This window comes from Vigna angularis, chromosome 5 (genome assembly GCF_016808095.1).
Source record: "Vigna angularis cultivar LongXiaoDou No.4 chromosome 5, ASM1680809v1, whole genome shotgun sequence".
Taxonomy (NCBI): domain Eukaryota; kingdom Viridiplantae; phylum Streptophyta; class Magnoliopsida; order Fabales; family Fabaceae; genus Vigna; species Vigna angularis.
In genome coordinates this window covers 37538751-37554630 of record NC_068974.1, presented here as the reverse complement: position 1 = coordinate 37554630, position 15880 = coordinate 37538751, and the positions used below count along the sequence as shown (strand labels likewise).

The window sequence follows — 15880 nt, the reverse complement described above, 5'->3', positions numbered from 1 at the left end:
TAAAAAAATGTACAAAGATTAAATCTTATATAGTAAAAAAAAAAATCAACCTTCAAAATTAGGTTTTTTCTTCTTCCATCTCCATATTTGCTAGTTTCACCTTTATGGTAAAAGAATAAGATAATAAATTTGCTCTTAAACCCAAGTATATATGCAATTATTTCATGCTGACTATGCAAACACAAAGTAACTCGTTAGATATATAACTTTGTTACATGTTAGTGTTTACAAAATGTTTTATTATATGTAGGATCTTTATTTTTTTAACATGACTTTTCTTAATTGAATTTTTTGATCATCATGTTACATACGTGAAGTTATGAATACTTTTAAAACATAAAGTAATAGATGTTTATGATACGAAGAGTAAACCCACAATGTAGGACAAATTATCTACATTTGCAATGGAATTCAACTTGATAATCTTATATTAGTGTCTTCTAATTTATCTCATATAATAATCACAATTTACTTAATTAAAATCAAGTATATTTATAGGACTAAAGTAAAATTGAAAAAATTTATACTAAATTTGATCAAGACAAGAAAAATATTACCTCTCATATATATATATATATATATATATATATATATATATATATATATATATATATATATATATATATATATATAATAACTATAGTTTAGTTTTAATCTACTGTCGATTCAAATATTTTTATACCATAAAGTAATTTAAAACAATTTTAAACAGAATTTTTAAAGTAGTTATTAGAAATAAATTTATCTTTATTCTGTACTCTTTTATACAGATAAATTTGATAAATACATTTTAAAGACCCGTCAACAGTGTCTTTTAAAATTCAGAAGAGTTGAATTACAAAATTTTAGGACTAAATTGTTCAATACGAAAGTTCGAAAACTCTGTCTAAGTTAATCATCTAATATAGGAATTAAAATCACATTTTACTAACTTATTTTTACGAATAAACAAACTTATGTGGATATCAACTTGAAGTAAAATAATTTATATTTTACATTAAAACTAAAATAATTATAAAAGAATGAACTTTTATATTAAAAAAAAGTGAAAAAGAGTAATATTAAATAAATATAAAAAGTTTGTGTATATTAATGATACTTGCGTCGTTGCCATAAGATGTAGAAAAACAACTTCGATGTCTTCGCCAACCTTGGCCGTCGTCTAATATTTTGAAAAAGCACGTGTGTTTTATCGGGTGAGGTTCTGTTTATATTTGTTAATATTTTATTTATTAGTTGTATTAAAATTATAAAATTTTATTTTTGCTCAAAAAATATATAAATTAAACATAACAACTTATCCTTTCTTTAAAAATAATCAATTGAAATGTTAAATTTGATCAGAAAAAAATTGTCTTTCCTATTTAAATTTATAATTTATATTTGATAAACATCTATATTTATAGAACACATGACTTTTTGCTTGTTCAAATATTATTATTTTAATCCTTGAAAATGGATTTTGTGACCATACATGTCTGCGTCAAATTTCTTTCCACCAGCTTTTTAGTCCATGTTCCAAATTTGACGTTCAAATATTTAGGAGATGTTTTCGCATTTTAGTCAAAAAGAAAAGCAACACTCAATTATAAGTTTAACCAATTTATTACTAAATATGTAACCTGCTTGATTTTTTTTGGAGCAGTCCAGCAGAAGTAATGTTTATTTTGTTTTGGTCCTTGTGCAATTATCAAAATAGTGCGTACTTTTTAATTACCGGGCAAATTTCATAAAAATTATGAGAAGGGAAGGAGCGATTCTCCCTCTTCCTCGTCGATATCATCCGGCAACTTCCTACTTTTCTTTATTTACAATTCTACCTTTTTTAGAAAAAATCTTTTATTTTAAAAAAATTGACCTATTTAATGATTAAATTCAAACAACATATCTACACCCTTTCCTCACTAAGTTCAGCCTTACCGTATTTCAGATTATTTTATAAATCCTACACTCCTTTCTTCCTTTCTTCTCCTTGTCGCATTTCATTTCAAGCTCACATTTTTTTTCCTCTTGCACTCCTCCCCTCCTTCCTCATCACCAACTTCATTTGTTTTTAGTGGTTTTCACTTCCTCCCTTACTATCTGATTTGATGGTTGTGTGGTGTTTAGTGCAACCGTGTAGATATTCTTCTTCTTAGAGAGTTAACTTCAAGCTTTTGATAGATTTTCTTAAGGTCATTGTATGATATATCAGAGTGTATGATGTGTTGATCTGTGCTTGTTTCGTTTTGGATCTTTTTGTTTCGATTTTTATCTGAGGAAAGAAAGTGGGGTCTTAACCGCACTTGGAATTGTGAATCAGGCCCCGCCGCACATGGAACTATGACCGTCGCACATGGAAGTACGGCTGGGAGGGATGGGAACCGCACTTGGAGTTGCGGTTGACGGGTCGCCGCAGTTGGATCTGCGGTTGGCGTTCGACACTTTTGCATGTAGTCGCACTTGGAATTGCATATGAGGCTAGCTGCACTTCGACCAGCAATTTACGGTGATCGCACTTGGAGCTACTGTTTACGCTTTTAGGGTTTCTTTTATTACTTTATTTTCTTTTATTATATTTAATTAAATTTGTATTTAATTTGTTTTAAATTTATAAATTGTATTTCTTTATATTATTTATTGTTTAGTATTTTTGATATTTTTTTATAGTATTAAATTTGTTTATAAAATATATGTATGAAATATTATGTTAATATATTTAGTTTATTTTGGTTAATATTTTATATAGTTTTTTTATAATATTATATATTTATATATTCTGTACATTTTATTTTTATGTTATATTTTATGATTAAATAATATTTAATGTTTTTGGAATATCTTTTTATTTTTTGATTTGTTTGTTATTTTATTTTAAAGTAAAAAAATAAGAAGGAAAGGATGCATGTATAACAGCATGTGAGATTTAGGTTTATTGGTGGTTACGAAATCATTAACTCATCGTTAATTTTTAGGGAAAGAATTGGGCGTTGCACGGTGGAGGAAGGCAGAGAGATGCTGGTTGCACGCAGGTAGAAGGGAGAAAATATTAGGTCAAAATTAGAAACCCATAAGGGCAATTTTAACATTTCATGCATAAGATGGCGGTGCAGGAAGAAAAAAGGAAAGTGTAGGAAGAAACAGTACCAATCATACTTCAACCAATAAAATTGAGTCCAGAGTTTGACCCATGTTAAAAGATCTGTTTTTCCTTGGTCCAATAGTTTTCAGATGAGCCAAGTCCAACACATTATATTTCTTTTTCTATAAGTATCTCTTTTTAAGACTTTTGTTTCCTGTATCCATTATTACTAAATGCACCCTATGTTAGTGGAAAAGACTAAACTACCTTTTTACATATATCATACAACCACTGTCATTATCATTTTCGTTGTCACTGTAGAGGAAGAAGAGGAGAAGAAAGTTATTCTAAAAAACTCGTTTAAAGAAGTGCTGTATATATTTTGAAAAGCTTATTTCAAAAGTACTATTATAGAAAACTTATTTCATAATACATTTCATGCTTTCTGAAAATCATATTATAAAAATCTTATTCTAAAAATTCTGATATTTTAATTTTAAAATTGTATGAATATTTTCTTATTTTTAACTCTATGCATATTTTGAATGTTTGTACATTTTTAAATATTTTAGATTTTAATTAATGTTTTGTTGTTGTGTCAATGTTTAATTCTATAGATTTTAAGATTTTGTTAAACATTTATAACATTTTATTTGCTATTATTAACATTTTAAAATTTAATATATCCCTTATTGAAAGTTATTTTTATTTAATGTTATTATTATTATTATTTTATATATCCGTTATATAAAATGTTATATAAATAGTTAAATAGAAAAAAATGACACTAAACTATGAAAAATATTATACATTATATTAATTTGTACATACATCCTATCGGAATTGGTCTCTATGTCTCTTACTTTTTACAGTTAGATAAATCTTAAAAAATTTCCATGAAATTTTGATGAATTTAGTCGCATGTTGTATCAACGTATCTAGCTAAATACTTCCTTAAGATCGTCCATACAATTGTTTATCTTTTCATGGAAAATCTTATTCATAAGTCATTGATAGGTTAAATTGTTGGAAGTGTTTTTCTACAATATTTTGACGTGTCATGAAAGTGAATGGTGAGAATTATTTTCTTGAAGAAGGAAAAAAAAACCCATTACAAATTAAAAAAAAATAAAAATAGTTTAAAATAATTAATTAAAAATGCTGAGATTAAATTTTAATTACTTTAAGAAATTAAAAAATTAAGAATGAATAAAATTTATTTTGTAATATTATTTTTTTAATATAATTTAGAATAAATTTGTTATCATAATAACTAAACATATACCCAAAAAGTTCATAACACTTTCTTTATTTAATCTCTATTTTCACATTTCATTTCAATTAATCTTTATATTTTTCCTAACCAGTTGTCAAAAAGATTCACTATACAATAGAATACGAAATTTGATTAAAGTAAAAATTGTATAATCTATAAATCTACCGACCATATATAGATATATTATTCGTTTTTTTTGTTTTTTACAATAATCCAAGAATAAATAGTACTATGTATATTCTTGTTAAAAGTGGTAATGGTATGCATTTTCCTCGTAAAGGTTTAAATGCCATTCAACCCCCTGTGCATAAATGACTCCCCAACATTTTTTTTACAAATTCCACATCCTTGTGTGAGTATTCTTTTAACTAGATTTACTAATAATAATAATAATAATAATAATAATAATAATAATAATAATAATAATAATAATGTTTGGATTAGTTTGGCAGAAAGAAAGGTTTAAAAAACAGTGGAAGGTTGCCATCAAGCCTAAATGTATAATGGATTAGGTGCCTGGTCACACACGTGACATCGCGATCAACCTCTTTTTCATTTTTTAATCAGTTATATATATATATATATATATATATATATATATATATATATATATATATATATATATATACACACACACACACACACTACATTAAACGTGCAAGTGACTGAAGTTAACAGCCACTAATATGATGTTATTTATTCTACGGAGTAGTATACAACAAATATATGTTATGTACTTAGAAAAAATCTCCATAAAGTTCTTCGGCCTGAGCCAATCCAACAAAATCAAATGGATAATCTCGTTTACATCTCCATCTTCGGATTGCTAGTTTCAACTACACCTGCAGATACATAAAACCATCTTTAAAACAATTCATCATCCAAACAACTAAGAACAATCTCGAAAAGTATCAAAACAACTTGTTATATATAGCAATTAGCATTGATCTATGTAATGTTATTGAGCAGGCTGCAAAGAACTTTGCCACCACTCTGTAGGTGTGAATGTTGTGGGAAAGTGATGTAAGAAACAAATAAAAGAGACAACTGGCTTGATGGCTGAATGATTAAAATACCCTTTTAAAACATTTCTTCATTTTGATAAAAAAAAAAGGACTTATCAATGTCTGTGGGACTCTCGTGTCTCGATCACCCATTAAAATCCACTCTGCTGTGCTTCTACTTTCTACTTTAAGGATATCAGGCTTAGAAAAAAAACAGTGATTTGACAAGTCATAAATTTGTAGCTACCTGTAAATGGCTGAGAAGGAAAAGATGCTGCTCCCGCTCTCCCTTGATCACAAGCAACGTTGTAAAGGCTTTGAAAATCACCATCCCAATTGGAAGAGGGTAGAATTTGCTGCAGTGCACGTAGTTATTAGACACTACAAGAGTAATCATTACAGAACAAGAACAACACTACATAAGGGAAACCTACAGTGAAACAGGACGAGTCAATAAACGCTTCGGGCAAAGGTACATGTGTAGTACTAATGTTCCTTCGAAGTCCCATATTAGAAGGGCTCATCCCCACGTTATTTATTAATCCACCACAACATGATACAAGTTGCTGTGTCGAATTCAACTGAACATACGAGGGATTGTTACACATACTCATATCTGATACCATCCCAATGTTGGGTAAACCTTGACCACATGAAGGAAACGCCTGTGGGAATCAAACATAGAGAGTTATGTCATAAACATAATTTCTTATGCAAGTTCTAATTAAATTCCAATATTCTGGACATAATCCAAGGTTTTCAAGTAAAGTCTCCTAGTATATATGCTGTATTTGTGATTATTTGTCATTTTCCGAATATCAAAACATATGTCAAGAATAGCTGTTACCATATTGAATCCAGCTAAAAGGAGAAAAAAGTTGAGTCATGTGCATACCTCTCTGGCAAACAGTTCGTCAATGCTTGGATTTACAGCCGCTAATTTCATTGATAGGAACTGCATGCAGTGATAAACATTATAAAATAAGTCATGCGGACTTTAATTCAAGTGTCCTTATACTTGGAAGCATAAAAAATTCAACATATTCCAACATGAACAGTGAAGAGCCTAATTAATTTTAGAGGGACCGACAAACTCTAACCTCGACTTGTCGTTGAAGAGACTGAACATAATTAATGATTTCATCAAGCATTCCAGCTTTCCCTGCAATTTTGTTGCAACCCGGAACCAAATCTTGCAAATACTTCATTCTCTCACTAATTTTCTCCCTTCTGACCTGCATCAAACAAAACAAAACGCTCGCATTAAACAAGCACAAATAGAATCAAAACGCGTCGTTTAATATGGTAGTTGGTTTTGCTTCTTTTTTTCACTCACTCTTTCAGCTAAGCTATGACTATCAGTGGCTTGACCACGACGCGCTCGGACATGAATGTACTCCCGCTTCTGGTTCTGAACCTCGGAGCCTTTCGAATTATTCTTCGAAGAATCCGCAGATGTTTCTCTGTTGTTCTTATTTGCGTTGGATTTGCCGTTTCTGTTGCTGGTTTGGTTTGTCACTCGGGATTCTCCTTCCTCACCACTTACTTTGACTCTCTTGTCCTTGTTATCACTCTCCGCAGCAACCTAAACAAAATCGAAAAAAAAAAACGTCACGGTTGCCTTACCATAGTCCACACCACACCGAATCATATATAATCCTCTATCAGCATTCCCTAGTACCTTGTAGTTCAGCGCCTTCCTCTTCTTATCGTTTTCCTTGTGTAAAAAACCGAAAGAGGATCCGAATCCGGTGTCCAATTCGGGGCAGAGACCCGGGTCGGGTTTGAGAGAATGAGCCAACACCTGAGAGAGCGCGGAATCATCACGTTCACGCGCCATGACCAAGCCCTGGCTCTGAGGAAGATTGTTGGAAGAAGAAGAGAAAACGAGGTTAACGTGAAACTCCGTTGCGGAATAGTAAGGTGGGTGATTGTCGTGATGGTGGTGTTGCCACTTCGTGGTTGCTTCCCTTTGTCTTTCCAACACTGTCATGTCCGAACAACTGGCTCCTAGATTCCCCGAACCGTTCAGACAATGCAACATGTTGAGGTTGTTAAGGTTATTCGTTATTCCTAAGGATTAGGCACCGCTACGTTGTTGGGCTAGGAGTGGATCCGAAAGTACGCGCCACGCGGTGTGTGTGGAAAACAAAAAGAAAAAACGACGTAGGGTCACGGGGAAGTTGAGTACACGGTGTGGGAGAAACACTGGAATAGTGTTAAGGAAGTGCAGAGAGATAGGGTGGGTATATATAAACGGAGGGAAATTAATTTCTCTATTTATTTATTTTATTTCAATAATACTAATAACTAATACAAGGAAATAAAAATATGACCGGAATAATTAAGATAGAGAGAGTGGGACATAAGGTCTATTGATGTAACCATAACCGAGGCTGTGGCCTTGGGGTCCACTGATATGACCGCCACGTGGGCGTGTCCAACGCTTCGAAACGGCAGTGTTTTTTCTTTTCTTTTTTCCCTTTCTTCTCTCAACTAATCAACTTTCTAATTAATTAAACTGTACAATAACAGTACTTTCATAATGATGGTTTCTTTCTAATCTCTTCTATTAGTACTTCTGGTGGTTGTATGGTCAAAGAATGTATGATTTGCATCTCGCTTCAAACATACAAGCAAAAAAAAAAATTATTTCAAGCATAAATTACACAGAATTATGTGTCTTCATGTTATTGAAATTGGAGATAGAAACAGTAAATAAACTATGGTTTTTAGTTTATTCCAGTGGATAAGAATGTACCTAAAAAAAAAGCAATAGATGAGAGAAAGTTCTAGCATGTTGAATTATGGATAGGTCATAGAGGTCTATTCGAACCAGTTACTTATGTTTGATAAACAAAACCATATAATATAATAATATTTGAGGTTCCACTTTAAGGAAAGGGATTGATGGGTGTCTGCATAATTGAGCACATACTTAGTTGTTAAACATGAGAGATTTTTTTGTTTTAGTGGGTTTTGAGGATGTTTAGTTATTGTAATGGGACAAATTAAGCAGTGAAAATAATGTTAAGGATAGGTGAGTTGTTGGTAAAATGCGAGGAGAATGTTTAGCAAGAGTGTCATTTCGAAGCAGGCAGTTGACATTAACAGCATTGTCTAAATCATGCTTTGCTTGCAAATTTATGCTGCGATTTGAAGCTTGAAGCAATAGCGGAAGGTAAAGGTGAGGAACAAGTCCAGAGAGGATGAAGGCAACTTCCATTATGACGAAATGGGTCCTCTTTTGAAAATCTCTCTAACTTTATTTTTGGTTCATGTCTCTTTCATCTCTATCTCTCTACCTATGTACCATTTGCATACATACACTTCAAAATGGGTCCTCCATCTCAATCTCATTTCCTCTATCATATCACTTTTTTTGTGGTTTACATCAACACAATACTATTGTTTTTCTATACTCACTCTTTCTTTTTAGTTCCTCAAGTGCTTTCCATATTTTTTATATTCTCTATTCTCTTTCACTAACTCTCCCCATACACTGCATTTATATCATCAACCCACTCTCTATAAACAATGTAGCTTCAAATGTTTTGGTTTCATCACACCTCATTAGACTTTTCTTTCTCCAACTAATGTGTCAATGATGAAAAATATCACTACCTTAACCTGTTTTTCATGCAACAAAATAGTAATACCACCACACACTTGCGTGCATTCATCCAAATTCACTTCTTAATCCGTGTTTTCAATAATTTAAAATTATTTAGTATGCGAGTAATTGTCGATTTTAAAGTTTGAACAAGTAATTAGGTTTATTGAGAAGAAGGTTCACTAAAAATACAACATTAATAAGATATGAGTTCAATACAATTGACATCACTCTCTATCCAAAATCTTAAGACAATAATTAATGACATTTATCTTTATATAGTGTATCTTTCTCGTTTCTATCCAAAGTAAGATTTGGATTATCAACACAAGTTTCCTTAATCTAAATTTTCATTCACATAAAACAAATAAATCCTGTAGTTTTAATTATTTACAAGTCAAAATAAAAATAAATCCTTAATGTTTTTTAGATGGATGGAACAAAAATATGAGAAGAATTTTAGATAAATAATTAATAATCTTGAACCTAAAATGTTTTAAGACAAACACTTAAAAATCTTTTTGACTGACTTAAAATTCACAAGATCTCATTGCTGGCACCTACTAATAAATTGGAAAAATAATTGGAAAGGATTCTTATCTTATCCAAGTTATATGTGTTCGAAAACAATAATTGGGAAAAGGAGAGATGGCATATGAGGAAGCATTGAAAGAGAGCAGCAGATCCGATGTATATGGAATCCTTGTTCTTTCTCCAACACCTCTTCCTTGTCAATTTATTTTATTATTTTTTTTCATATTTTAAAGAAATTAAATATGTTTTTTCCATTTAATTTGTTAGAAAGTATTCATAAAAATATAAATATAGGCCAGAAAGTAAGAGAGAGGGTGAATTTTTGAGACTATTTATGTTGCTATGCATTGATGAACTTGGCCACTTGCAAGCTTAAAATGATGATCATACAGGTAGATGCTATGGGCTTCCTTCTCTTATTTAATGCAGAGACATGTTCAACTCCTTTGCCAAACAAGCTCTCTCTATAGACTTTTTTTTATAGACTTTTTTAATCATAAAAAATATTGTTTGAAAAAATATAAATTCTATAATTAACAAAGTTATGAGAGTAAAAAAATTATTGAATATTACAAGCAAGAAATTTATGGATGAAATGAAGTAAAAAAGGCAATGCATCTTTGTAGAATAGGTGGTTGTTGCCTCTTCTTTGTTGAGTTAATTTGTTTTAACATAATACAAAATAATACTCCAAGAGTTACATAACTTGAAATAAATTATAAATAATTTTGAGTAAAAAGTTTATAAATAGAATGAAGTAGAAAATATGACTACTTTAAAGTATTTCTAATTATTGTGACTTGATTTGATTTAGTTCTTTGCTCCACAACATAATACAAAAGAATGCTTAAAAAGGTCAAATAAATTAGAAATTCTTCACTATAATAAAACTATCATATATATATATATATATATATATATATATATATATATATATATATATATATATATATATATATATATATATATATATATATATATATATATATATATATATATATATATATATATATATATAAATTTCGAGTAAATAGACATATGAATTGAGCTTTTTCTGCTGGTGTGAAGAAGATAAAAAGATGAAGTATTTTTAAAGGCTTCATGGTTATGGCCACTATTTAACTTATCTCTTCTTCATGATGAAAAAGAATTCAAAAAATTAAATAAATTGAAAATTCTTCCAATTAACAAAACTATAAAAAGAAATACAAATTCTTTGGGTTAGAGAATTATGAATAAATAAATTATTTCAAGCAGCAAATTTATTTAAAAAAATATATAAAAAATAGCATATATTCAGGACTGTTCTTTCTTGAGTTAGTTCATATTTGCTCCATGATATACAAAAGAATTATCGAAAAATAAACTAAATTGATATTTTTTCTAAGAATTAATAGCAAAAAATACTGATGAAAACTTTTTCAAAGCAACAAAATTATGTAAAACAATTCTACAAGTTACAAAAATTATGAATAGATAATTTATAAACTAATTTAAGTAAAAAATTTATTTAAAGAAAATAGAAAAAATACCATACTTTAACTATTTTTAATGAATAATTAGTATTTACATATCAATTTATTATCACATTACATTTTTAATTTTTAATAGAAAATAATTAGTATTTTTAATGATATGTAAAACTATCTTTAATACAATTAGTATTTTTAATTTATTATCACATTACATATCACATTACTATCATTAGAAATACTAATTGTATTAATGATATGTAAAACTATCATTAATACAATCATTAGTTTATTATCACATTACTTTAACTATTTTTAATGAATAATTAGTATTTACATAGTTAATTATTTTAAATAAATTGATATGTAAATACTAATACTTTTTTGCATCAGTAATATAAATTTTTTAAAAATTTAGAATAAATACTTTCAACAAATTTACTCATAAACATATAATTTTTTAGATTTTTTTTCTTCTTCTTATGAATGGAAGTTGAAAATGTTGAAGTAAGTCTTATCCGTTTTATTTTTTATTAGTGAAAATATATATATACTATGGACACGTTCGCTTTTTTAATAATAATAAAAATTAATAAAATTAATAAAATTATAAAAATAAGATAAATATTAATAAAATTTATTATAACATTATTATTTATTTATTTAATATATAACTTTTTATAATAAATAGTTGTTTTAATTTAAAAATAAATAAATTAAAAAAAAGCAGTTAAATCTATTAAAATAAAATTAGAAAATTAATTATTTTAATTTAAAAAATATTACTTATTCCTTATATAATGTACATTAAACGAATATAATAGCATCTGCATACGCGCTTGCCTGTAACCATTACATTCTATTCTATTCTCCATCTTTTTTCCTTTGGACCCATTACACATGGAATATATAAAATGAACAATGCCCACCAATTCAAACACCATAATATAGTTGCTGCCAACTGTGAGTAAACTAGTATCTTTACTTTTTTAAAAAATAAAATATATTTATCAATATATAATAAGAATTTCATATAACGGTATATTTTAAATTAAATGATAATTTTATTATTATTTTTATTGTAAAAATGTATCTAAATTATTTATATATACTTTTAGTAGAATGTCCTTTCTTATATAATTTTTTCACCTTACTTCTTTTTCTTTTTTGTACTTAACAATTACAAAATAATTAATACAAATGTGAAAAACTATGGTGTAAAATTTGTTTCTTTTTTCTAAAAGCCAAAGCAGAATTCTCTTGTAATTATTCTTCAAACTCCTTTTCTTTGTTCTAGTTAAAAAATAATAGATTTTCCTATGTAGTTCAATTTTATCTTTTTTCTTTCCATTTTGACTAGGATTTAAAATATAAGAAGAAGAGAAGAGCTTCTCAACTCCATTCACCTCATATTAACTCCAAGAGGTATCTTGAAGTTGAGAACTTATAACATATTGATAAGAGTATATTTTTGTTGAGTTCAAGTAAGTGAGGGAAGATAGGGTTTTGAGAAACTTTGCACGTTGATTTTCTATTATTTTGGTTTGTATGTATGTTTATTATGTCATGAGTAACAATCCTATAATGTATAATGAATATTTTTAAGTGGTTTGTTTTGTACTAATTTGTTAATTGAATATGTATTCAAGTTTTGTTTGAAATTTGAATTATGATTTGAGGGTATGATGAAATTAGAGATTTCTACTTGGATAATTGACCAATTTAGTATAATTGGGATAATGTTTTATAATTGATAGAGCGAGCTAAATTGAACAATTGTGCAAGCATTGAAAATATAATTTCACAAAACTCACCAAGTAGTAACTTTGTACAATTAAGTACTAGTCTAAAATCTCAAAGTCAGAAAGCATTCTCTTGACAGAGCATTAAGCGGTTGGACAAGACCCTTGAAAGTGTAGTGTTAAGTGATTCTCCTTATTATTGAGTGATAGTATGTGGTGTGTTCTAATATATTATGTGCTTCATATTTTTGTTTTACTTGTTAATATTATTGATGTTCATGATTATAAGGGAAGCTATATAATTGATAATGTAAAGGTTGTAGTATATATATAGTTGTTATGATGTAAAGGGAATTCTATGGGTGAAATTCTAATGTAGTGTTTATTTAATGTAATGTATGGATTCAAGTAAGGATATGTCTTGACACTCTAATAATCATTCATACTCACAGAATAAAATGTGTTATGTAGTAAGGATATTTATGTAATAACATAAATATCTTAGATATTTTAGACAGTTAAAATATCAGTCAAAGCCACTAACCACACTTTTAGGTAAGGTGATTATTTTTATTCTTTATAAATACAGTGACAGGACCCAAGTCCAGGTACGTTCTCTTTATGCTCTAGAGATCCTGAATAATATTTCAGAACAGTATCCAATTACTCTCTTCTGAGCTTCAGCTCCATAACTCATATCTGACTTGAACGTCGGAGTATCTTTGCAGGTACCTCCCCCTCCTTTGGTGAATACGAAGGACAAAAGTTGAAGAAATGCAAGCATCCCAGACATCCAGAAGCAACAGAGACACACAGGAAAATGTACACCGAAACAAAATGCATTGGCAATGACTTTACATAGCATTGAAGGCCACCAAGTGCATATCTCTAGTGAATTTGATATCAACCATGTATCTAGATAATTGAGTGTAGAATGTTTGTAATGTGTTTCATTCTTCATGATTAGTTGAATTATATGCCTATATTTGAAATTTGTTTTACTTGCATAAGTATGTTCTTTTTATACATTGGCTTACTCTCTCTCGTGTTTATGCTTCGTGTGTTTTGTTATTATTTTGCAATGATAATCAATATTTGGTGTGAGCAGATGAGAAAATAGTCATTGATCTTAAGATGAAGACAATGATGTGGCTATCTAGTTTTAGATTAGTTTTCCATTTTTTCATACCTTCTTGAAAAATTATGTTATTCTAATTTTTTTTTTTGGTATGAAATGTTTTAGGTTGTATATGAATTTATTTTAGTTACAACATTACGTTACGAAAAAAATTGTAATGAAGTAATTTTATACACTATTTATGTTTATTTGATAGCAAATATATAATATCTTATATCATAATTTAACACTATTCATTGGAATATTACATATCTTACTTGCATGAGTTAATAATTTACTCACCTCATTGTCTTCGTATTAGTAAATAAATTATGAATGTTAAATTTGTTAAATAAAAAAGAAATAGATTGTGATCACCATGAAACAAGTTTACCCTAATTTAAATTTTTTTAGTAAATTTTTATATTATTTCTTTGTTATATTTTTTAATATGTATTATTTTAATATTATAAATATTTCAAAATCGATTTATTTTAAAGACAGTACAATAAAAATAATTAATAAAAAAAATCTTCATTCATGAGAGGAAACATGAAATTGGATCATCTTGAAGTATTAACATCTCATAGAAGATGCCAATGGACTTACCTGTGAATTTTTTTTATTGAAAATTGGATTTTTGACAATATGTCAAGTTGCTCCAATATCACATTAGATTTTATTCAGATTGGGAAACACCAAGAAAAGATCAAATGTAGCTTACACATAATGTTTGTCATTATTAATTAAGCGTCTAAAATACAAGCTTAGATTATTCATGTTACGTATATCCAACCCAAAAATATTAAAACAAATTGAATTTGAAGTTTAGATTAATTTAATGGGATCAAATTTATATTAAGATTGACTTCCTAAATTAACTTCCGGAAGGTGTGTAATTTTGGAAAAGAGATACAGAAAGGAGGGTACACAGTAAATCTAGGGATATAAATATAAACTCCCATCTTGTGATGAGTGGTGAAGTTGTTCATGGACAGAAAAAGTTTGGGCTTAAACCCAATTTTTTATGGGCCTGGAAACCATGTCTGGCCCACTAAAACAAATGAAGCTATAACAAAGATTCTTTTCATCAAGCAGTAATTATAAGAAAACAATGAATCCTATGAAGCTGTGCCAATACCATGTCTCTAAAATTCAGTTTTTTTCTTTTACTGCTATGGCTTTCATTCAATATTTTAAAGAAAAGTCATGTTAAAGACATTGAATTAAAATTGATTATTATTTATATTAACTTTGTAAATAGCATATTTTAATTGGAACAATAAAAAAAGGGGGGAAAATGTTAGCTTTGTAGTGTAGAATCAATCCCTGCCCCTTGCATTGAAGTGTCAACACCTATTGTTTGCACCAAAATCAAGTGGCATGACTGAACTTTCATGTCTCAACCTTCGCATCTTCTGGAAAAGCACCATATCTCGAGGAATCAATTTGAACCTTCGATACATTATCAAACCTTCGCACTTTTCTATATCTTTTTATTTCACACCCACCTCCTTCCTCTTTTTTCACTATCTTAGTTTCAAATTCGGATTCTTTACTACATTGTTTATGTTCTTGTCTTATTCTTTTATTATATCTTCAAAATATATTAAAAAGTTATAATATATTAGAATAAGTGCATTTTGAAAATACAACACATCAATTTAAAGATAATACATATTTAATATATAAATGTTCTTATTCTATCCTATAAACAAACTAAACAACATGATTAAATCTCTTTATAATAAACAATTCGAACTTACATCTATTAGGACAATATTCTTAGATCATAACTAATATAAACAATTAGTTTGATATTATGATTATAATATATGTTTGAAATAAATATTATTTCAATGGAAACATAAGTTTATTGTCTATGTTGATCTCATGAATACATTATTATTTTTCAAACAATACTTACTTAATAATTATTCATTCTCATTATATTTATTAATATCTTAAACTCTTTTAGTGATTGTTAGAGAGTCTTTCAAAGATTGATCTTTCTCTCTAAACAGCAAAGAATTTCATTCTGACCAACAAAAACTCTCAAGT

General features: G+C 28.3%; 1 protein-coding gene across 1 annotated transcript; it reads right to left on the bottom strand.

Moving 5' to 3' along the window:
• Positions 1 to 4993: 4993 nt before the first annotated feature.
• Positions 4994 to 7566, bottom strand: LOC108339720 (transcription factor bHLH63). The gene is made up of 7 exons (XM_017576919.2): positions 7023 to 7566; positions 6678 to 6926; positions 6442 to 6576; positions 6237 to 6296; positions 5776 to 6006; positions 5589 to 5697; positions 4994 to 5179 (listed from the first exon to the last, which is right to left on the bottom strand). Exons 1-7 carry the CDS (start codon positions 7383 to 7385, stop codon positions 5142 to 5144), a joined length of 1185 nt encoding a protein of 394 aa, XP_017432408.1. The 5' UTR covers positions 7386 to 7566; the 3' UTR covers positions 4994 to 5141.
• Between the last annotated feature and the right edge of the window lie 8314 nt (positions 7567 to 15880).